The 22,797-nt window shown below is 57.1% G+C and overlaps 1 protein-coding gene across 1 annotated transcript in view; it reads left to right on the top strand.

The window, feature by feature from the left end:
• Nucleotides 1-22,797, top strand: part of LOC142304424 (phospholipid scramblase 1-like) — a 33,624-nt gene that overhangs the window by 708 nt on the left and 10,119 nt on the right. The window contains exons 2-7 of the mRNA XM_075346763.1: nt 7,784-7,830; nt 7,908-8,158; nt 12,596-12,638; nt 18,158-18,378; nt 18,479-18,640; nt 19,752-19,913. Of these exons, the coding sequence (XP_075202878.1) occupies nt 7,818-7,830; nt 7,908-8,158; nt 12,596-12,638; nt 18,158-18,378; nt 18,479-18,640; nt 19,752-19,913 (852 nt within the window). The 5' untranslated portion in view covers nt 7,784-7,817. The remainder of the gene's footprint in view (nt 1-7,783; nt 7,831-7,907; nt 8,159-12,595; nt 12,639-18,157; nt 18,379-18,478; nt 18,641-19,751; nt 19,914-22,797) is intronic.

Raw genomic sequence — 22,797 nt, 5'->3', positions numbered from 1 at the left:
GCCCCAAATCTAAAGCCCCTGCCCCAACTCTAAAGCCCCTGCCCCAACTCTAAAGCCCCTGCCCCAACTCTAAAGCCCCTGCCCCAACTCTGAAGCCCCTGCCCCAACTCTGAAGCCCCTGCCCCAACTCTGAAGCCCCTGCCCCAACTCAACTCTAAAGCCCCTGCCCCAACTCTAAAGCCCCTGCCCCAACTCTGAAGCCCCTGCCCCAACTCTGAAGCCCCTGCCCCAACTCTAAAGCCCCTGCCCCAACTCTGAAGCCCCTGCCCCAACTCTAAAGCCCCTGCCCCAACTCTGAAGCCCCTGCCCCAACTCTAAAGCCCCTGCCCCAACTCTACTTAGTTTTCACTGCTAAGTACCCCCCTACATTCTGTACTGTCCATAGCCAGCCCATCTAAAGTACGCAGCCCCCGTACTACACCCCGTCTCCTGTACGCAGCCCCCGTACTACACCCCGTCTCCTGTACGCAGCCCCCGTACTACACCCCGTCTCCTGTACGCAGCCCCCGTACTACACCCCGTCTCCTGTACGCAGCCCCCGTACTACACCCCGTCTCGTGTACGCAGCCCCCGTACTACACCCCGTCTCATGTACGCAGCTCCCGTACTACACCCCGTCTCGCGTACGCAGCCCCCGTACTACACCCCGTCTCGCGTACGCAGCCCCCGTACTACACCCCGTCTCGTGTACGCAGCTCCCGTACTACACCCCGTCTCGTGTACGCAGCCCCAGTACTACATCCCGTCTCGTGTACGCAGCCCCTGTACTACACCCCGTCTCTTGTACGCAGCCCCCGTACTACACCCCGTCTCTTGTACGCAGCCCCCGTACTACACCCCGTCTCCTGTACGCAGCCCCCGTACTACACCCCGTCTCCTGTACGCAGCCCCCGTACTACACCCCGTCTCCTGTACGCAGCCCCCGTACTACACCCCGTCTCCTGTACGCAGCCCCCGTACTACACCCCGTCTCCTGTACGCAGCCCCCGTACTACACCCCGTCTCCTGTACGCAGCCCCCGTACTACACCCCGTCTCGTGTACGCAGCCCCCGTACTACACCCCGTCTCGTGTACGCAGCCCCCGTACTACACCCCGTCTCGTGTACGCAGCCCCCGTACTACACCCCGTCTCGTGTACGCAGCCCCCGTACTACACCCCGTCTCCTGTACGCAGCTCCCGTACTACACCCCGTCTCCTGTACGCAGCTCCCGTACTACACCCCGTCTCCTGTACGCAGCTCCCGTACTACACCCAGTCTCGTGTACGCAGCTCCCGTACTACACCCAGTCTCGTGTACGCAGCTCCCGTACTACACCCCGTCTCGTGTACGCAGCCCCCGTACTACACCCCGTCTCCTGTACGCAGCCCCCGTACTACACCCCGTCTCCTGTACGCAGCCCCCGTACTACACCCCGTCTCCTGTACGCAGCCCCCGTACTACACCCCGTCTCCTGTACGCAGCCCCCGTACTACACCCCGTCTCCTGTACGCAGCCCCCGTACTACACCCCGTCTCGTGTACACAGCTCCCGTACTACACCCCGTCTCGTGTACGCAGCTCCCGTACTACACCCCGTCTCGTGTACGCAGCTCCCGTACTACACCCCGTCTCGTGTACGCAGCCCCCGTACTACACCCCGTCTCGTGTACGCAGCTCCCGTACTACACCCAGTCTCCTGTACGCAGCTCCTGTACTACACCCCGTCTCGTGTACGCAGCTCCCGTACTACACCCAGTCTCGTGTACGCAGCCCCCGTACTACACCCCGTCTCGTGTACGCAGCCCCCGTACTACACCCCGTCTCGTGTACGCAGCCCCCGTACTACACCCCGTCTCGTGTACGCAGCTCCCGTACTACACCCCGTCTCGTGTACGCAGCCCCCGTACTACACCCAGTCTCGTGTACGCAGCCCCCGTACTACACCCCGTCTCGTGTACGCAGCCCCCGTACTACACCCCGTCTCCTATGCCCCCTCTCTCGATGTAGTCGTCACCTCCCGCTCCCTCTCTCGATGATGTACTTTTTTACACTCTGTACCGGTATAAATTCTGGCCAATGACAGGTCCATGCAGCTGGGTGTGAATCCCCTATTAAATCGATGGCTGGACCATATATGACAAGCTTTCCCCCCCCCCATTCTCCTTTTGTGCCCCCCTATTTCCTCATAGACTGTAGCTTATGAGCAGGGCCCTCACTCCTCCTGGGATCTTAATTTTGTTATTTTGTATTGTCTCATATTGTCTGTACATGTCCCCTCTTAATTGTAAAGCGCTGCGGAATATGTTGGCGCTATAGAAATAAAACTATTATGTTGTCGCCTCCCGCTCCCTCTCTCGATGATGTCATCATCGCCTCCCTCTCCCTCTCTCGATGATGTCATCATCGCCTCCCTCTCCCTCTCTCGATGATGTCATCATCGCCTCCCTCTCCCTCTCTCGATGATGTCATCATCGCCTCCCTCTCCCTCTCTCGATGATGTCATTGTCGTCTCCCTCTCTTGATGATGTCATCGTCGCCTCCCTCTCCCTCTCTTGATGATGTCATCGTCGCCTCCCTCTCCCTCTCTCGATGATGTCGTCGTCGCCTCCTGCTCCCTCTCTCGATGTCGTTGTTGCCTCCCGTTCCCTCTCTCGATGTCGTTGTTGCCTCCCGCTCCTACCGAAGAGGGAGCAGGAACCAATGACGAAATTGAGGACCACCACCATCATCGAGAGAAGGTGCCATTAGCGACCACATCGAGGGAGTGAGTAGGAGCTGTCGAAATCTAGAGTATGTGGGAACTGTCAATGACATTGAGGGAGGGAGGGGAAGGCGACGACAATGACATCGAGAGGGAGCAAATGATGGCTACTGCTCCCTCTCTCTATGTCAGTTCCCACTTTCTCTTGATATCGTCGTCGCCTCCTGCTCCCTTTATCGATGTCGTCATCGCCTCCTCTGGCTCCCTCTCTCGATGTCGTCGCCTCTCGTTCCCTCTCTTGATGTCATTGTCGCCTCCCTCTTCCTCTCTCGATATTGTCATCGCCTCTCGTTCCCTCTCTCGATGATGTCGTTGTCGCCTCCCGCTCCCTCTCTCAATGTCTTTGTTGCCTCCCGTTTCCTCTCTCGATGATGTCGTCGTCGCCTCCCGCTGCCTCTCTCGATGTCGTCGTCGCCGCCTCCTCTCGCTCCCTCTCATGATGTCGTCATCGCCTCTCGTTCCCTCTCTTGATGTCGTTGTCGCCTCCCTCTTCCTCTCTCGATATTGTCGTCGCCTCCCGCTCCCTCTCTCGATGATGTCGTCGTTGCCTCCCGCTCCCTCTCTCGATGTCGTCGTCGCCTCCCTCTTCCTCTCTCGATGATGTCGTTGTCGCCTCCCGCTCCCTCTCTCGATGATGTCGTCGCCGCCTCCCGCTCCCTCTCTCGATGTCGTCGCCGCCTCCCGCTCCCTCTCTCGATGTCGTCGTCGCCTCCCTCTTCCTCTCTCGATATTGTCATCGCCTCCCTCTTCCTCTCTCGATATTGTCATCGCCTCCCTCTTCCTCTCTCGATATTGTCGTCGCCTCCCTCTCTCTCTCTATATTGTCGTCGCCTCCCTCTCTCTCTCTATTGTCGTCGCCTCCCTCTCTCTCTCTATATTGTCGTCGCCTCCCTCTCTCTCTATATTGTCGTCGCCTCCCTCTCTCTATATTGTCGTCGCCTCCCTCTCTCTCTCTATATTGTCGTCGCCTCCCTCTCTCTCTCTATATTGTCGTCGCCTCCCTCTCTCTCTCTATATTGTCGTCGCCTCCCTCTCTCTCTCTATATTGTCGTCGCCTCCCTCTCTCTCTCTCTATATTGTCGTCGCCTCCCTCTCTCTCTCTCTATATTGTCGTCGCCTCCCTCTCTCTCTCTCTCTCTATATTGTCGTCGCCTCCCTCTCTCTCTCTCTATATTGTCGTCGCCTCCCTCTCTCTCTCTCTATATTGTCGTCGCCTCCCTCCCTCTCTCTCTCAATATTGTCGTCGCCTTCCTCTCTCTCTCAATATTGTCGTCGCCTTCCTCTCTCTCTCAATATTGTCGTCGCCCCCCTCTTCCTCTCTCGATATTGTCGTCGCCTCCCTCTTCCTCTCTCGATATTGTCGTCTCCTCCCACTCCCTCTCTCAATGTCTTTGTTGCCTCCCGTTTCCTCTCTCGATGATGTCGTCGTTGACTGCAGCTCCCTCTCTCGATGATGTCGTTGTCGACTCCCGCTCCCTCTCTTGATGTCTCCTCCCATTCCCTCTCTCAATGTCGTCGCCTCCCACTCCCTCTCAATGTCGTTGCCTCCCGCTCCTACCCAAGAGGGAGCAGGAACCAATGACAAAATTGAGCGGTGAGAACCAATGCCATCATCGAGAGAAGGTGCCATTAGCCACCACATCGAGAGAGTGAGTAGGAGCTGCCGAAATCTAGAGTATGTGGGAACTGTCAACAACATTGAGAGAGAGAGGGAGGGGAAGGCGACGACAATGACATTGCAGAGAGGGAGCAAATGATGGCTACTGCTCCCTCTCTATGTCAGTTCCCACTTTCTCTCGATGTCGTCGTCGCCTACCGCTTCCTCTCTCAATGTGAGCAGCGGCGTCTGCACCCTCTTTCGATGTTGTCGTTGGCTTGTGCTCCCTCTCTCGATGTTGGTGGTGGCTTCCTCTCAGTGTTGTCATTTGGTCCCGCTCTTTCTCTCGATATTGTCATCGGTTCCCGCTCCCTTCTTCGATATCTGCTCCTGCTCCCTCTTTCGATGTCATTGTCGGCTCCTGCTCCATCTCTGTATTAGTGGCACCTTCTCTTGATGATGGCGGTGGCTCTCGCTCCTTCTGAATGTTGTCATCTCTCGATGTCGTCTTCAGCGCCTGCTCCTTCTTTTGATGTCTGCTCCTGCTCCGTTTCTTGAGGTCGGTAGGAGTTCCCTCTCCCTCTCGATGTCATCATAAGCTCCCGCTCCCTCTTTCGATTTGTTTCATAAGCTAACGCTCTCTTTTTCGATGTCGTTTTTGGCTCTTGTTCCCTCTTGTTCCCTCTCTTGATGTCGTTATAGGCTCAAGCTTTCTCTCTTGGTATAAATAGCAGTTAACACTCCCTCTCGATGGCGGCTCCTGCTCTCTCTCTCTCTCTCTCTCTCTCGATGTCGTCAGCGGCAGTTCCCTTTTTGATGTAATCAGTAGCAGCACCTTCTCTCGATGATGGTGGTGCCTCCGGCTTCCTGTCTGTCATCTTCTGCTCCCACTCTCTGTTTCAATGTTGTCGTTGGCGCCTGCTCCCTCTCAATGTCGACTTTGTCTCCCACTCCTTCTCAATGTCATCGGCTCCCACTCTTTCTCTCGATATTGTCTTTGGTTCCTGCTCCCTCTTTCGATATCTGCTCCCTCCCTCGATGTCGTTGGCAGTTCCCGCTCCCTCTCGATGTCAACATATGATCCCTCTCTTGATGTCGATAGCAGTTCTAACTGCCTCGTTGTCGGTTTCTGCTGTTTCTTTCGATGTCGCCATTTGTTCCCGATCCTTCTCTTGATGTCGTCTCTTGCTCCGTCTCTCTATGTCGATAACAGTTTCCACTCTCAATGTCATCAGCTCCCACTCTCTCTCTCGATCTTGTCTTCAGTTCCCGCTCCCTTTTTCAATGTCGGCTCCTGCGCTCGCTCTCATTGTCGGTGGCAGTTCCCACTGTATCTCATTGTCGTCATAGGCTCCTGCACCCTCTTTCAATGTTATTAGCAAAACCTTCTCGTGATGACGGCGATGGCTCTCGCTCGCTCTGAATGTCATCATTGGCACCCACTCCTCTCAATGCCATCTCCAGCTCCATCTCTTGATGTCGGTGGTAGTTCCCACCCCCTCTCGATTTCATTATAGGCTCTCGCTCCCTCTCCTGATTTCATCATAGGCTCTCGCTCCCTCTCCTGATTTGTCTTCATAGGTTCCCGCTCCATTTTTCGATGTCATTGCCTCTTGTTCTCTCTCTCGATGTTATTAGCGGCACCCTCTCTTGATGATGGCCGTGGCTTTTGCTTCATCTCTTCATGTCGTCATAGGTTCCCGCTCCCTTTTTCGATGTCGTCATTGGCTCTTGTTCTCTTTCTCGATGTTATTGGCATTCAAAATGGAGTAGAGAAGGAGTTATCGCCGCACATCAGCCAAATGAAACTGTAGAGAAGTTCATGAATAATATCTTTCTTTTATTTCATCGGTCTACGCGTTTCGAGGTCGAAACCTCTTCCTCAGGACCAGTACATCAACTGTTGATGTACTGGTCCTGAGGAACAGGTTTCGATCTCGAAACGCGTAGACCGATGAAATAAAAGAAAGATATTATTCATCAACTTCTCTACCGTTTCATTTGGCTGATGCGTGGCGTTAACCCCTTCTCTACTCCATTTTGAACGCTCATCCACGTGGGGCTGCAGCAGACGCCATTATCTTATGCTTATCAGTGGTTGTGACTCTTACAACCTAATTAGGTGAGTGTATATCTCCTATATACTGCACTTGTTCATCTGGTGTTACACTATCAGCGCTTCTTATTTTTATATTTATTGATGTTATTAGTGGCACCATCTCTCGATGACGGCCGTGGCTCTTGCTCCCTCTCCTGATTGTCTTCATAGGTTCCCGCTCCCTTTTCCGATGTCGTCGTTGGCTCTTGTTCTTTCTCTCGATGTTATTAGCGGCACCCTCCCGTGATGACGGCCGTGGCTCTTGCTTCGTCTCTTCATGTCATAGGTTCCCGCTCCCTTTTTCGATGTCGTCATTGGCTCTTGTTCTCTCTCTCGATGTTATTAGCGGCACCCTCTCTTGATGACGGCCGTGGCTCTTGCTTCGTCTCTTCATGTTGTCATAGGTTCCCGCTCCCTTTTTCGATGTCGTCATTGGCTCTTGTTCTCTCTCTCGATGTTATTAGTGGCACCCTCTCTTGATGATGGCCATGGCTCTTTCTTTGTCTATTCATGTCGTCATAGGTTCCCGCTCCCTTTTTGGATGTCGTCGTTGGCTCTTGTTCTCTCTCTCTCGATGATATTAGTGGAACCCTCTCTTGATAACGTCCGTGGCTCTTGCTTCGTCTCTTCATGTTGTCATGGGTTCCCGCTCCCTTTTTCGATGTTGTCGTTGGCTCTTGTTCTCTCTCTCAATGTTATTAGCGGCACCCTTTCTCGATGACGGCAGTGGCTCTCGCTCCCTCTCCCGATTGTCTTTTTATTCTCCCGCTCCCATTTTCGATGTCATCACCTTCAGTACCTCTGGTCAGTCTGCATATATCCTTTGTGGGGGCTTTCACACTCCCCTTCACCTCACTCGCATCATTTTGCTCTTTAAGTTTGATGAACCAAACCTGAAGCACCTCCTGTCCAGAGACACCGCACACCCGAGAGATCGGCCACATGACAGTCCACACAGAACAGCCGGCAGTCTCGTGGTGGCAGTACCTCCAGTGCTCCCTGAGATCAGCAGTATCAGGCTGCTGATTTTTTCGCCGGCCAGGGAAGCTGCTGACTGATCTGGCTTCACCCACAGAAACCTCGCCGAACCGGTTGGGGATCATTGTGGGTGGAGAGCAGATGATGGGTGATCATGCAGCTGAGGGCACAAAACATGGTCCTTGTTTCTTTTAACCAGGACAGCGGTGGGTTAAGTGAGGCCCCGTCTGTCCCCAGATAGTATCTGTCCAGGAGAATGCCAGGGGGCAGCTGCAAAACTATCTCAGAGGCCTGGTGTGACTAGGAACCCTGGCTCCAATGGCCGCCTCTCGCCTGAGGTCATCACTTCTCTTCTCTTCATTCTTCAGGTCACCGGATGCATCACAGAGACCAGGACTAACCATGGCGGCTCCAGGTAACACACCGGTGCTGGGCGGGGGTCTCGTCCCCAGGAGGGCAGTGACTCAGGGTCTGTCTATTCTTATTACCCAGGTTACCCTTCACCCGCTGCTGGATACCCGAGCCCTCCATATCCATCCGCTCCATATCCCAGCAGCCCCTCTGCTCCACCACCACCTCCAACTCCTGGTTTCCATGACTACCCTGGACCGGGCTGCAGCATCCCCCCTCAGCATCACATGCACCCCGCTCCTCATCCCCAGCCGGACCCTCCCGCTGGGGGAGCCCCGTATATGCCAGTGAGCAGCGGGAGCACCCCCAGTGCACTGGAGTACCTCAGCCAGGTATACATCACCCACCTACTGCACCACGCACCTGCTATATGTTATTATGGAGTATTGTGGAGGTCGCTGTTTTTACGGGGGCACTGTGGAGGGTGCTGTTATTATGGGAGCACTGTGGAGGGCGCTGTTATTATGGGGGCACTGTGGAGGGCGCTGTTATTATGGGGGCACTGTGGAGGGCGCTGTTATTATGGGGGCACTGTGGAGGGCGCTGTTATTATGGGGGCACTGTGGAGGGCGCTGTTATTATGGGGGCACTGTGGAGGGCGCTGTTATTATGGGGGCACTGTGGAGAGCGCTGTTGTATGGTATCGTGCTCGGTCGTGCAGCACGCTGTGATCCAGCTGATGGCTGCGGTTTCGGGCTCTGGCTCGGTCTCTGGCTCGGTCTCTGGCTCTGGCTCGGTCTCGGTCTCTGGCTCGGTCTCGGTCTCTGGCTCGGTCTCTGGCTCGGTCTCGGTCTCTGGCTCGGTCTCTGGCTCGGTCTCGGTCTCTGGCTCTCTGTCTCTGGCTCTGTCTCGGTCTCGGTCTTGGGCTAGGTCTCGGGCTCGGTTTATAACTTGGCTCTCGGTCTCTGGTTCTGGCTCGGTCTTTTAGTCTCGGCTCTTGCTCGGGTCTCTGGCTCGGTCTTTGGCTCTCGCTCGGTCTCGATCTCTGGCACGGTCTCGGTCTCTGGCACGGTCTTTAGCTAGGTCTCGGTCTCTGGCTAGGGTTCGGTCTCTGGCTAGGGCTCGGTCTCTGGCTAGGGCTCGGTCTCTGGCTAGGGCTCGGTCTCTGGCTAGGGCTCGGTGTTTGGCTCGGTCTCGGTCTTTGGCTCGGTCTCTGGCACTGACTCAGGCTCTGGCTCGGGCTCGAGCTCGGTCTCTGTCTCTGATTGGGGCTCGGTTTTGGGCTTGGGCTCGGTCTTTGTCTCGATCTCTGGCACAGTCTCTGGCACGGTCTCGGTCTCTGGCTCAGTCATGGTCTCTGTCACGGTCTCGGTCTCTCGCTCGGTCTCTCGCTCGGTCTCTCGCTCGGTCTCTCGCTCGGTCTCTCGCTCGGTCTCTCGCTCGGTCTCGGTCTCTGGCTCGGTCTCTGGCTCGGTCTCTGGCTCGGGCTTGGTCTCTGGCTCGGGCTCTGGCTCAGTCTCTGGCTCAGTCTCTGGCTCTGGCTCGGTCTCTGGCTCTGGCTTGGTCTCTGGCTGTCGCTCGGTCTCTGGCTGTCGCTCGGTCTCTGGCTGTCGCTCGGTCTCTGGCTGTCGCTCGGTCTCTGGCTGTCGCTCGGTCTCTGGCTGTCGCTCGGTCTCTGGCTGTCGCTCGGTCTCTGGCTGTCGCTCGGTCTCTGGCTGTCGCTCGGTCTCTGGCTGTCGCTCGGTCTCTGGCTGTCGCTCGGTCTCTGGCTCGGTCTCGGTCTCTGTCTCGGTCTCTGGCTCGGTCTCTGGCTCGGTCTCTGGCTCGGTCTCTGGCTCGGTCTCTGGCTCGGTCTCTGGCTCGGTCTCGGTCTCTGGCTCGGTCTCTGGCTCGGTCTCAGTCTCTGTCTCGGTCTCTGGCTCGGTCTCTGGCTCGGTCTCTGGCTCGGTCTCGGTCTCTGGCTCGGTCTCTGGCTCGGTCTCTGGCTCGGTCTCTGGCTCGGTCTCTGGCTCGGTCTCTGGCTCGGTCTCGGTCTCTGGCTCGGTCTCGGTCTCTGGCTCGGTCTCGGTCTCTGGCTCGGTCTCGGTCTCTGGCTCGGTCTCGGTCTCTGGCTCGGTCTCGGTCTCTGGCTCGGTCTCGGTCTCTGGCTCGGTCTCGGTCTCGGTCTCGGTCTCTGGCTCGGTCTCTGGCTCGGTCTCGGTCTCTGGCTCGGTCTCGGTCTCGGTCTCGGTCTCTGGCTCGGTCTCGGTCTCTGGCACGGTCTCGTTCTCTGGCAGGTCTTTAGCTAGGTCTCGGTCTCTGGCTCGGTCTCTGGCTCGGTCTCGGTCTCTGGCTCGGTCTCTGGCTCGGTCTCTGGCTCGGTCTCGGTCTCTGGCTCGGTCTCGGTCTCTGGCTCGGTCTCGGTCTCTGGCTCGGTCTCGGTCTCTGGCTCGGTCTCGGTCTCTGGCTCGGTCTCGGTCTCTGGCTCGGTCTCGGTCTCTGGCTCGGTCTCGGTCTCTGGCTCGGTCTCTGGCTCGGTCTCGGTCTCTGGCTCGGTCTCGGTCTCTGGCTCGGTCTCGGTCTCTGGCTCGGTCTCTGGCTCGGTCTCGGTCTCTGGCTCGGTCTCTGGCTCGGTCTCGGTCTCTGGCTCTCTGTCTCTGGCTCTGTCTCGGTCTCGGTCTTGGGCTAGGTCTCGGGCTCGGTTTATAACTTGGCTCTCGGTCTCTGGTTCTGGCTCGGTCTTTTAGTCTCGGCTCTTGCTCGGGTCTCTGGCTCGGTCTTTGGCTCTCGCTCGGTCTCGATCTCTGGCACGGTCTCGGTCTCTGGCACGGTCTTTAGCTAGGTCTCGGTCTCTGGCTAGGGTTCGGTCTCTGGCTAGGGCTCGGTCTCTGGCTAGGGCTCGGTCTCTGGCTAGGGCTCGGTCTCTGGCTAGGGCTCGGTGTTTGGCTCGGTCTCGGTCTTTGGCTCGGTCTCTGGCACTGACTCAGGCTCTGGCTCGGGCTCGAGCTCGGTCTCTGTCTCTGATTGGGGCTCGGTTTTGGGCTTGGGCTCGGTCTTTGTCTCGATCTCTGGCACAGTCTCTGGCACGGTCTCGGTCTCTGGCTCAGTCATGGTCTCTGTCACGGTCTCGGTCTCTCGCTCGGTCTCTCGCTCGGTCTCTCGCTCGGTCTCTCGCTCGGTCTCTCGCTCGGTCTCGGTCTCTGGCTCGGTCTCTGGCTCGGTCTCTGGCTCGGGCTTGGTCTCTGGCTCGGGCTCTGGCTCAGTCTCTGGCTCAGTCTCTGGCTCTGGCTCGGTCTCTGGCTCTGGCTCGGTCTCTGGCTGTCGCTCGGTCTCTGGCTGTCGCTCGGTCTCTGGCTGTCGCTCGGTCTCTGGCTGTCGCTCGGTCTCTGGCTGTCGCTCGGTCTCTGGCTGTCGCTCGGTCTCTGGCTGTCGCTCGGTCTCTGGCTGTCGCTCGGTCTCTGGCTGTCGCTCGGTCTCTGGCTCTCGCTCGGTCTCTGGCTCTCGCTCGGTCTCTGGCTCTCGCTCGGTCTCTGGCTCTCGCTCGGTCTCTGGCTCTCGCTCGGTCTCTGGCTCTCGCTCGGTCTCTGGCTCTCGCTCGGTCTCTGGCTCTCGCTCGGTCTCTGGCTCTCGCTCGGTCTCTGGCTCTCGCTCGGTCTCTGGCTCTCGCTCGGTCTCTGGCTCTCGCTCGGTCTCTGGCTCTCGCTCGGTCTCTGGCTCTCGCTCGGTCTCTGGCTCTCGCTCGGTCTCTGGCTCTCGCTCGGTCTCTGGCTCTCGCTCGGTCTCTGGCTCGGGCTCGGTCTCTGGCTCGGGCTCGGTCTCTGGCTCGGGCTCGGGCTCGGTCTCTGGCTCGGGCTCGGTCTCTGGCTCGGTCTCTGGCTCGGGCTCGGTCTCTGGCTCGGGCTCGGTCTCTGGCTCGGGCTCGGTCTCTGGCTCTGGCTCTCGCTCGGTCTCTGGCTCTCGCTCGGTCTCTGGCTCTCGCTCGGTCTCTGGCTCTCGCTCGGTCTCTGGCTCTCGCTCGGTCTCTGGCTCTCGCTCGGTCTCTGGCTCTCGCTCGGTCTCTGGCTCTCGCTCGGTCTCTGGCTCTCGCTCGGTCTCTGGCTCTCGCTCGGTCTCTGGCTCTCGCTCGGTCTCTGGCTCTCGCTCGGTCTCGGGCTCTGGCTCTCGCTCGGGCTCTGGCTCTCGCTCGGTCTCGGGCTCTCGCTCGGTCTCGGGCTCTCGCTCGGTCTCGGGCTCTCGCTCGGTCTCTGGCTCTCGCTCGGTCTCTGGCTCTCGCTCGGTCTCTGGCTCGGGCTCTCGCTCGGATCTCGGCTCGGATTCTGGCTCTCGCTCGGTCCATGGTTCTCGGTCTCGGCTCTCGCTTGGGTATCGGCTCGGATTCTGGCTCTCGCTCGGTCTCGGCTCTCGCTCGGGTATCGGCTCGGATTCTGGCTCTCGCTCGGTCTCTGGCTCTCACTAAGTCTCTGCTCGCGGTCTCCGCTCTCGCTCGGTCTCGGCTCTCGCTCGTGGGCCACTTCCTCCTTTTTGCACTCAGATTTCACTGTTTCTCTGTTTATTATAAGTGCGGGGGAGGGGGACGTTCCTCACTGAGCACAGAGCTTTGTCAGTGGGCGGAGGGAACAATCACCTCCCTTGCTGCAGGCCTCTCTGGATGATGGGAGTTGTAATGAGTCTACCAGCATTTTGAGAACTAATAGGAAGAGCTGCTCTATAGTTTGCCAATCAGAGTTGTCATAAGGACAGCGAACTGTCAGTGGCGCATGCCGAGGACAGGTTCTAGTCACTGACCCCCATCTATGTCACATGATCTGTGTATATTATCAGCTGATCATTGTACAATCTTCTCTCTGCAGATAGACCAAATATTAATCCATCAAAAGACAGAGCTGCTGGAAGGTACGTGACTGAGCAGGGGCGGGGTACGGGGGGGAGCAATTACACTATGCTCCTCAGGGGCGGGGTACAGGGGAAGCATTTACACCCCACTCCTCAGGGGTGGGGCATGGAGAGCAATTACACCCCACTCCTCAGGGGCGGGGTAAGGGGGGCAATTACACCTCACTCCTTGGGTACGAGGGGAGCAATTGCATCCCTTTCCTTAGGGTACGGGGGCACAATTACACCCTACTCCTTGGGGACAGGGTATGGGGAAGCATTACACCCCACTCCTCAGGGGCGCAACACAAGAAGGAATTACATCTCAGTCCTCGGTGGGGTATGGGGATCAAATACACCCCACTCATCGGGGGAGGGGTACGAGGAGCAATTACACCTCACTCCTTGGGGTGGGTATGGGGGAGCAATTACACCCACTGCTCAGGGGCTGGTTATGGGGGGAGCAATTACATCCCACTCCTCATGGGTGGGGTATGGGGGGATTAATTACACCCCACTCCTCGGGGGCAGGGTACAGGAAGCAATTACACCCCTTGAGGGCGGGGTATGGGAGCGTAATTACACCTCATGCCTCGGAGGCGGGGTACGGGAGATCAATTACACCTCACTCCTCGGAGGTGGGGTACGGGAGATCAATTACACCTCACTCCTCGGAGGCGGGGTACGAGGGAGAAAGAGGGCAGAAGAATACACTGCTAATCCTAAGATTGTATGGTAAAAAGTCCTGGGACTACATATTCATCATGGAATTCCAGCTTCTCTTTCAGTCTCTAACAACCACCAACATTGCCCCCACTCCCGGTATATAACATTCGACTCCACTGTCCCCACTCCCAGTGTATAACATCCGGCACCATAGCCCAAAGAGCAGGGTCACTGAGTGCTGAGGAGCACAGGACTTAAAAATCCCCACCGCTCTACGGACCCCATAACTGCGGAGTCCAATCGCACTTCTCTATCCTATAATGGAGACTGTGAGCCCGGACCCCAGCCCCCTCCTATAATGGAAGCTGTGAGCCCGGACCCCAGCCCCCTCCTATAATGGAGACTGTGAGCCCGGACCCCAGCCCCCTCCTATAATGGAGACTGTGAGACCGGACCCTAGCCCCATCCTATAATGGAGACTGTGAGCCCGGACCCCAGCCCCCTCCTATAATGGACCCCCGCCTCATACTGTAATGGAGACTGAGCCCCGACCCCCGCCCCTTCCTATAATGGAGACTGTGAGCCCGGACCCCCGCCCCATCCTATAATGGAGACTGTGAACCCGGACCCCCGCCCCATCCTATAATGGAGACTGTGAACCCGGACCCCCGCCCCATCCTATAATGGAGACTGTGAACCCGGACCCCTGCCCCATCCTATAATGGAGACTGTGACCCCGGACCCCTGCCCCATCCTATAATGGAGACTGTGAGCCCGGACCCCTGCCCCATCCTATAATGGAGACTGTGAGATAGGACACCAGCCCCATCCTATAATGGAGACTGTGAGCCCGGACCCCCGCCTCATCCTATAATGGAGACTGTGAGCCCGGACCCCCGCCCCATCCTATAATGGAGACTGTGAGATAGGACACCAGCCCCCTCCTATAATGGAGACTGTGAGCACGGACCCCAGCCCCCTCCTATAATGGAGACTGTGAGCCCGGACCCCCGCCCCATCCTATAATGGAGACTGTGAGCCCGGACCCCCGCCCCATCCTATAATGGAGACTGTGAGCCCGGACCCCCGCCCCTCCTATAATGGAGACTGTGAGCCCGGACCCCCGCCCCATCCTATAATGGAGACTGTGACCCCGGACCCCCTCCCCATCCTATAATGGAGACTGTGAGCCCGGACCCCCGCCCCATTCTATAATGGAGACTGTGAGCCCGGACCTCCGCCCCATCCTATAATGGAGATTGTGACCCCGGACCCCCGCCCCATCCTATAATGGAGACTGTGACCCCGGACCCCTGCCCCATCCTATAATGGAGACTGTGAGCCCGGACCCCCGCCTCATCCTATAATGGAGACTGTGAGCCCGGACCCCCGCCCCATCCTATAATGGAGACTGTGAGATAGGACACCAGCCCCCTCCTATAATGGAGACTGTGAGCACGGACCCCAGCCCCCTCCTATAATGGAGACTGTGAGCCCGGACCCCCGCCCCATCCTATAATGGAGACTGTGAGCCCGGACCCCCGCCCCATCCTATAATGGAGACTGTGAGCCCGGACCCCCGCCCCTCCTATAATGGAGACTGTGAGCCCGGACCCCCGCCCCATCCTATAATGGAGACTGTGACCCCGGACCCCCTCCCCATCCTATAATGGAGACTGTGAGCCCGGACCCCCGCCCCATTCTATAATGGAGACTGTGAGCCCGGACCTCCGCCCCATCCTATAATGGAGATTGTGACCCCGGACCCCTGCCCCATCCTATAATGGAGACTGTGACCCCGGACCCCTGCCCCATCCTATAATGGAGACTGTGAGCCCGGACCCCCGCCCCCTCTTATAATGGAGACTGGGAGCCCGGACCCCCGCCCCCTCCTATAATGGAGACTGTGAGCCCGGACCCCCGCCCCATCCTATAATAGACACTGTGACCCCGGACCCCAGCCCCATCCTATAATGGAGACTGTGAGGCCGGACCCCCGCCCCATCAAATAATGGAGACTGTGACCCCGGACCCCTGCCCATCCTATAATGGAGACTGTGAGATAGGACCCCAGCCCCATCCTATAATGGAGACTGTGAGCCAGGACCCCCGCCCCCTCCTATAATGGAGACTGTGACCCCGGACCCCCGCCCCATTTTATAATGGAGATTGTGAGCCCGGACCCCCGCCCCCTCCTATAATGGAGACTGTGAGCCCGGACCCCCGCCCCATTCTATAATGGAGACTGTGAGCCCGGACCCCTGCCCCATCCTATAATGGAGACTGTGAGCCCGGACCCCCGCCCCCTCCTATAATGGAGACTGTGACCCCGGACCCCCGCCCCATCCTATAATGGAGACTGTGAGCCAGGACCCCCGCCCCATCCTATAATGGAGACTGTGAGCCCGGACCCCCGCCCCATCCTATAATGGAGACTGTGAGCCCGGACCCCCGCCCCCTCCTATAATGGAGACTGTGAGCCCGGACCCCCGCCCCCTCTTATAATGGAGACTGTGAGCCCGGACCCCCGCCCCCTCCTATAATGGAGACTGTGAGCCCGGACCCCCGCCCCCTCCTATAATGGAGACTGTGAACCCGGACCCCCGCCCCCTCCTATAATGGAGACTGTGAGCCCGGACCCCCACCCCCTCCTATAATGGAGACTGTGAGCCCGGACCTCCGCCCCTCCTATAATGGAGACTGTGAGCCCGGACCCCCGCCCCTCCTATAATGGAGACTGTGAGCCCGGACCCCCGCCCCTCCTATAATGGAGACTGTGAGCCCAGACCCCTGCCCCGTCCTATAATGGAGATTGTGAGCCCGGACCCCCTCCCCATCCTATAATGGAGACTGTGAGCCCGGACCCCCGCCCCATCCTATAATGGAGACTGTGAGCTCGGACCCCCGCCCCATCCTATAATGGAGACTGTAAGCCTGGACCCCATCCTATAATGGAGACTGTGAGCCCGGACCCCCTCCCCATCCTATAATGGAGACTGTGTGCCCGGACCCCCTCCCCATCCTATAATGGAGACTGTGACCCCGGACCCCCGCCCCATCCTATAATGGAGACTGTGAGCCCGGACCTCCGCCCCTCCTATAATGGAGACTGTGAGCCCGGACCCCCGCCCCTCCTATAATGGAGACTGTGAGCCCGGACCCCGCCCCTCCTATAATGGAGACTGTGAGCCCGGACCCCCGCCCCTCCTATAATGGAGACTGTGAGCCCAGACCCCTGCCCCGTCCTATAATGGAGATTGTGAGCCCGGACCCCCTCCCCATCCTATAATGGAGACTGTGAGCCCGGACCCCCGCCCCATCCTATAATGGAGACTGTGAGCCCGGACCCCCTCCCCATCCTATAATGGAGACTGTGAGCCTGGACCCCCGCCCCATCCTATAATGGAGACTGTGAGCCCGGACCCCCGCCCCATCCTATAATGGAGACTGTAAGCTTGGACCCCATCCTATAATGGAGACTGTGAGCCCGGACCCCCTCCCCCTCCTATAATGGAGACTGTGAGCCCGGACCCCCGCCCCCTCCTATAATGGAGACTGTGAGCCCGGACCCCCACCCCCTCCTATAATAGAGACTGTGAGCCCGGACCCCCGCCCCCTCCTATAATGGAGACTGTGAGCCCGGACCCCCGCCCCCTCCTATAATGGAGACTGTGAGCCCGGACCCCCGCCCCCTCCTATAATGGAGACTGTGAGCCCGGACCCCCGCCCCTCCTATAATGGAGACTGTGAGCCCAGAACCCTGCCCCGTCCTATAATGGAGATTGTGAGCCCGGACCCCCTCCCCATCCTATAATGGAGACTGTGAGCCCGGACCCCCGCCCCATCCTATAATGGAGACTGTGAGCCCGGACCCCCGCCCCATCCTATAATGGAGACTGTGAGCCCGGACCCCCGCCCCATCCTATAATGGAGACTGTGAGCCCGGACCCCCGCCCCATCCTATAATGGAGACTGTAAGCCTGGACCCCATCCTATAATGGAGACTGTGAGCCCGGACCCCCTCCCCATCCTATAATGGAGACTGTGTGCCCGGACCCCCTCCCCATCCTATAATGGAGACTGTGACCCCGGACCCCCGCCCCATCCTATAATGGAGACTGTGAGCCCGGACCTCCGCCCCTCCTATAATGGAGACTGTGAGCCCGGACCCCCGCCCCCTCCTATAATGGAGACTGTGAGCCCGGACCTCCGCCCCTCCTATAATGGAGACTGTGAGCCCGGACCCCCGCCCCTCCTATAATGGAGACTGTGAGGCCAGACCCCTGCCCCGTCCTATAATGGAGACTGTGAGCCCGGACCCCCGCCCCTCCTATAATGGAGACTGTGAGCCCGGACCCCCGCCCCTCCTATAATGGAGACTGTGAGCCCAGACCCCTTCCCCGTCCTATAATGGAGATTGTGAGCCCGGACCCCCTCCCCATCCTTTAATGGAGACTGTGAGCCCGGACCCCCGCCCCATCCTATAATGGAGACTGTGAGCCCGGACCCCCTCCCCATCCTATAATGGAGACTGTGAGCCCGGACCCCCGCCCCATCCTATAATGGAGACTGTGAGCCCGGACCCCCGCCCCATCCTATAATGGAGACTGTAAGCCTGGACCCCATCCTATAATGGAGACTGTGAGCCCGGACCCCCGCCCCCTCCTATAATGGAGACTGTGAGCCCGGACCCCCGCCCCATCCTATAATGGAGACTGTGACCCCGGACCCCCGCCCCCTCCTATAATGGAGACTGTGAGCCCGGCGTCTCCCCAACACCGGGGTCAGGAGGGGGCACATACTTTTCTCATCCCCCTACCCTCCTATGTGATAGACCCTCATCCTGCAGTGACCTGTCCCCTCTTCTTTTCCAGCGGTCACGGGCTTTGAGACGTGCAATCAGTATGAGTTACGAAATATCATGGGTCAGCGGATCTTCACTGCGCAGGAGAGGAGTACAGTGTGCGCCCGGTGGTGCTGCGGGTCTCTCCGCCCGCTAACCCTGCAGGTGTGCGACTACACTGGACGGGAGGTCATCCACTTCATCCGCCCCCTGAAATGTACCAGCTGCTGCTTCCCCTGCTGTTTACAAGAGGTAACCTCTGCTCTACACCGCCATCCGGTAGCACTCTACTGCTCCTCGCATTCACAGCTCTGCTCCCCACCCTCTGAATGCCTTGTCTCTATGTCCACAGCTCGAGGTTCAGAGCCCCCCGGGTCACACTATTGGGTACATTGTGCAGAGCTGGCATCCTTTTGTCCCTAAGTATTGCCTCCTCACCGAGAGCCGGGAGCCGGTGCTGAAGGTGGTCGGGCCATGTCTGATGTCCAGTTGTTGCGGAGATGTGAATTTCCAGGTGAGGATGGAGGTGTCCAAGCTTCTCCTCAAATCTTCTGCTGACTGCACCGCGCTCCTCCACCAACTTTATATAATAACAATTCTCACTTGATCTTCCTCCTCCTCCTCCTCCATGTTGTCTGTGTCCTGCATCTCTTCTTTATCCTTCTTCCTTTATATCCATCAGTGTCCTACGACTTGTCTTCTAGAGTCTTCATTCTCCATGCTCTTCTTCTCGTTATCTTCCTCCTGCATGCTCTTCTACAGAGTATGGAAATGGAAGAACTCCATCTCGTCTTTCTCCTCTGTCTCCTCCATAATGTGCCTTGCGCTCCATCTCATCTTTCTCCTCCATGCTGTGCCATACTCTCCATCTGTCCTTCCTCCTCTTCCTCCTCCATGCTGTGCCTTGCTCGCCATCTCATCTTCCTCCTCCATGCTGTGCCTTGCTCGCCATCTCATCTTCCTCCTCCATGCTGTGCCTTGCGCTCCATCTCATCTTCCTCCTCCATGCTGTGCCTTGCGCTCCATCTCATCTTCCTCCTCCATGCTGTGCCTTGCTCGCCATCTCATCTTCCTCCTCCATGCTGTGCCTTGCTCGCCATCTCATCTTCCTCCTCCATACTGTGCCTTGCTCGCCATCTCATCTTTCTCCTCCATGCTGTGCCTTGCTCGCCATCTCATCTTCCTCCTCCATGCTGTGCCTTGCTCGCCATCTCATCTTCCTCCTCCATACTGTGCCTTGCTCGCCATCTCATCTTCCTCCTCCATGCTGTGCCTTGCTCGCCATCTCATCTTCCTCCTCCATGCTGTGCCTTGCGCGCCATCTCATCTTCCTCCTCCATGCTGTGCCTTGCGCTTCATCTGTCCTTCCTCCTCTGCCTCCTCCTTCTCTTCTTCTTTCTTCACTTCCTTGGTTTCCTCCTTAGTTGCCTCCTTCTCTTCAGCGGTCCACCATCCTCCAGAGCCTTGTCCTCATGTTCCTCATGTAGTATTCTCTTCGTCTTTACCACAGCCGGTGTGTCCAGCTAGTCCGGGCATTCTTCCTCCTCTCACCCTCACTGTTCGTTTTGCCTCCCACACATCTTTTCATCCATTGATGCCATTTCATCCCCCCACTCTTTCTCCAGGTTAAACCACTATGCGAGTCACGCAGCGTGGGCCGAATCAGTAAGCAGTGGAGTGGGCTACCCAAGGAAATATTCACAGATGCCGATAACTTTGGAATCCAGTTCCCCAAAGATCTGGATGTAAAGATGAAGGCCGTGCTCATCGGTGCCTGCTTCTTACTGGTGAGAAATATTATATGGGGCATGCCTACCAGAAGAATGAGTGTATGGGGACCATGAGTCATTACACAACCTGCCAGGTTGCCGAGATAATGAGGAAATATCATCACAAAAAGAGGCTTAGGGTACCTTCACACTTAGCGATGCAGCAGCGATCCGACCAGCGATCTGACCTGGTCAGGATCGCTGCTGCATCGCTACATGGTCGCTGGTGAGCTGTCAAACAGGCAGATCTCACCAGCGACCAGTGAACAGCCCCCAGCCAGCAGCGACGTGCAAGCGACGCTGCGCTTGCACGGAGCTGCCGTCTGGAAGCTGCGGAGACTGGTAACTAAGGTAAACATCGGGTATGGTTACCCGATGTTTACATTAGTTACCAGCGCACAGCTGTGTGTGCAGGGAGCAGGGAGTCGCGCACACTGAGCGCTGGCTCCTTGCTCTCCTAGCTACAGTACACATCGGGTTAATTAACCCGATGTGTAATGCAGCTACATGTGCAGAGAGCAGGGAGCCGCGCACACTGCTTAGCGCTGGCTCCTTGCTCTCCTAGCTGCTGTACACATCGGGTTAATTAACCCGATGTGTACAGCAGCTACATGTGCAGAGAGCCGGAGCCGGCAGCACAGGCAGCGTGAGAGCTGCAGAGGCTGGTAACTAAGGTAAATATCGGGTAACCACCTTGGTTACCCGATATTTATCTTGGATACAGCTTACCTCAGCTGTCAGACGCCGGCTCCTGCTCCCTGCTCGCTTCATTTGTCGCTCTCTTGCTGTCACACACAGCGATCTGTGTGTCACAGCAGGAGAGCGGCTTTGAAGAAAACGAACCAGGGCTGTGTGTAACGAGCAGCGATCTCGCAGCAGGGGCCAGATCCAGTGTCACACACAGCGAGATCGCTAATGAGGTCACTGCTGCGTCACAAAAAGCGTGACTCAGCAGCGATCTCGGCAGCGAGCTCGCTGTGTGTGAAGCACCCCTTACTGTGAGACGTTATCATGTATGGAGGCTTACTGTGAGATCTTATCATGTGTGGAGGCCTACTGTGAGATCTTATCATGTGTGGAGGCCTACTGTGAGATCTTATCATGTGTGGAGGCCTACTATGAGACGTTATCATGTATGGAGACTTGCTGTGAAACGTTATCATGTATGGAGGCTTACTGTGAGATCTTATCATGTGTGGAGGCCTACTGTGAGATCTTATCATGTGTGGAGGCCTACTGTGAGATCTTATCATATGTGGAGGCCTACTGTGAGATCTTATCATGTGTGGAGGCTTAGGGGTGCTTCACACACAGCGAGCTCGCTGCCGAGATCGCTGCTGAGTCACGCTTTTTGTGACGCAGCAGTGACCTCATTAGCGATCTCGCTGTGTGTGACACTGGATCTGGCCCCTGCTGCGAGATCGCTGCTCGTTACACACAGCCCTGGTTCGTTTTCTTCAAAGGCGCTCTCCTGCTGTGACACACAGATCGCTGTGTGTGACAGCGAGAGAGCGACAAATGAAGCGAGCAGGAGCCGCCATCTGGCAGCTGCGGTAAGCTGTAACCAAGATAAACATCGGGTAACCAAGGTGGTTACCCGATATTTACCTTAGTTACCAGCCTCCGCAGCTCTCACGCTGCCTGTGCTGCCGGCTCCGGCTCTCTGCACATGTAGCTGCAGTACACATCGGGTTAATTAACCCGATGTGTACTGTAGCTAGGAGAGCAAGGAGCCAGCGCTAAGCTAAGCGGTGTGCGCTGGTAACTAATGTAAACATCGGGTAACCATACCCGATGTTTTACCTTAGTTACCAGTGTACACAGCTTCCAGACGCCGGCTCCGTGCAAGCGCAGCGTTGCTTGCACGTCGCTGCTGGCTGGGGGCTGGTCACTGGTCGCTGGTGAGATCTGCCTGTTTGACAGCTCACCAGCGACCATGTAGCGATGCAGCAGTGATCCTGACCAGGTCAGATCGCTGGTCGGATCGCTGCTGCATCGCTAAAGTGTGAAGGTACCCTTACTGTGAGACGTTATCATGTATGGAGGCCTACTGTGAGATGTTATCATGTATGGAGGCCTACTGGGAGACGTTATCATGTATGGAGGCCTATGGTGAGACGTTATCATGTATGGAGGCCTATGGTGAGATGTTATCATGTGTGGAGGCTTACTGTGACATGTTATCATGTATGGAGGCCTATGGTGAGACGTTATCATGTATGGAGGCCTATGGTGAGTCATGCTGATAATGACATATACAGTATATATAGTAAGGAGTGATAGATATGCGGTATATTACATAACTGCTGATATGATGTCAAGAGTCAAGAAGAAAGCTTAATGGAGAACACAGCTAAGAGAAGTCAATACTGTGCTGGCAGATGCTCCCATAGGTCAGAAGACCCTTAACAAGCTCCTGGAGAAGAGCTGATGGTGGACCCGAGTGTGATCACGTTTCAGTCAAGGCTGAGGACATGTCGGTGCTGATATCACTTGGTCAAAAGCTGCAAAGATATAATAAAGTTTGTAACTTGGAATGTGCGAACCATGAACCAAGGTAAAGTGAAGGTGGTCACTGCCGAGACGGAGAGGACTTAGCGAACTAAGATGGACACAATCCGGACATTCCAAGTCAAACTACCATCGGGGCTCCTATTCTGGCAATGATAACTGAAGAGCAGACATGAGTGACCCAAAGTGTGCCAAACACCGACTTATCATAAAAAACCAAAACCCTGAGTTCTGGTGCTTTACGTATGAGCACCACTCGCAGGAGCATCATTGTCCTTGAGTACGCTAACTGCTCGGGTACGCTCGGTGCTCAGCCCAGGACGTCTCGCACAGCATGATCGGCTGTAGCGTGCACCACACAAAAAATGGAAAAACTCTGCCCACCCTCACC

Source organism: Anomaloglossus baeobatrachus, chromosome 4 (genome assembly GCF_048569485.1).
Source record: "Anomaloglossus baeobatrachus isolate aAnoBae1 chromosome 4, aAnoBae1.hap1, whole genome shotgun sequence".
NCBI classification, from domain to species: Eukaryota; Metazoa; Chordata; class Amphibia; order Anura; family Aromobatidae; genus Anomaloglossus; species Anomaloglossus baeobatrachus.
The sequence above is the reverse complement of the archived record's forward strand: the minus strand, read 5'-3'. Positions and strand labels throughout refer to the sequence as shown.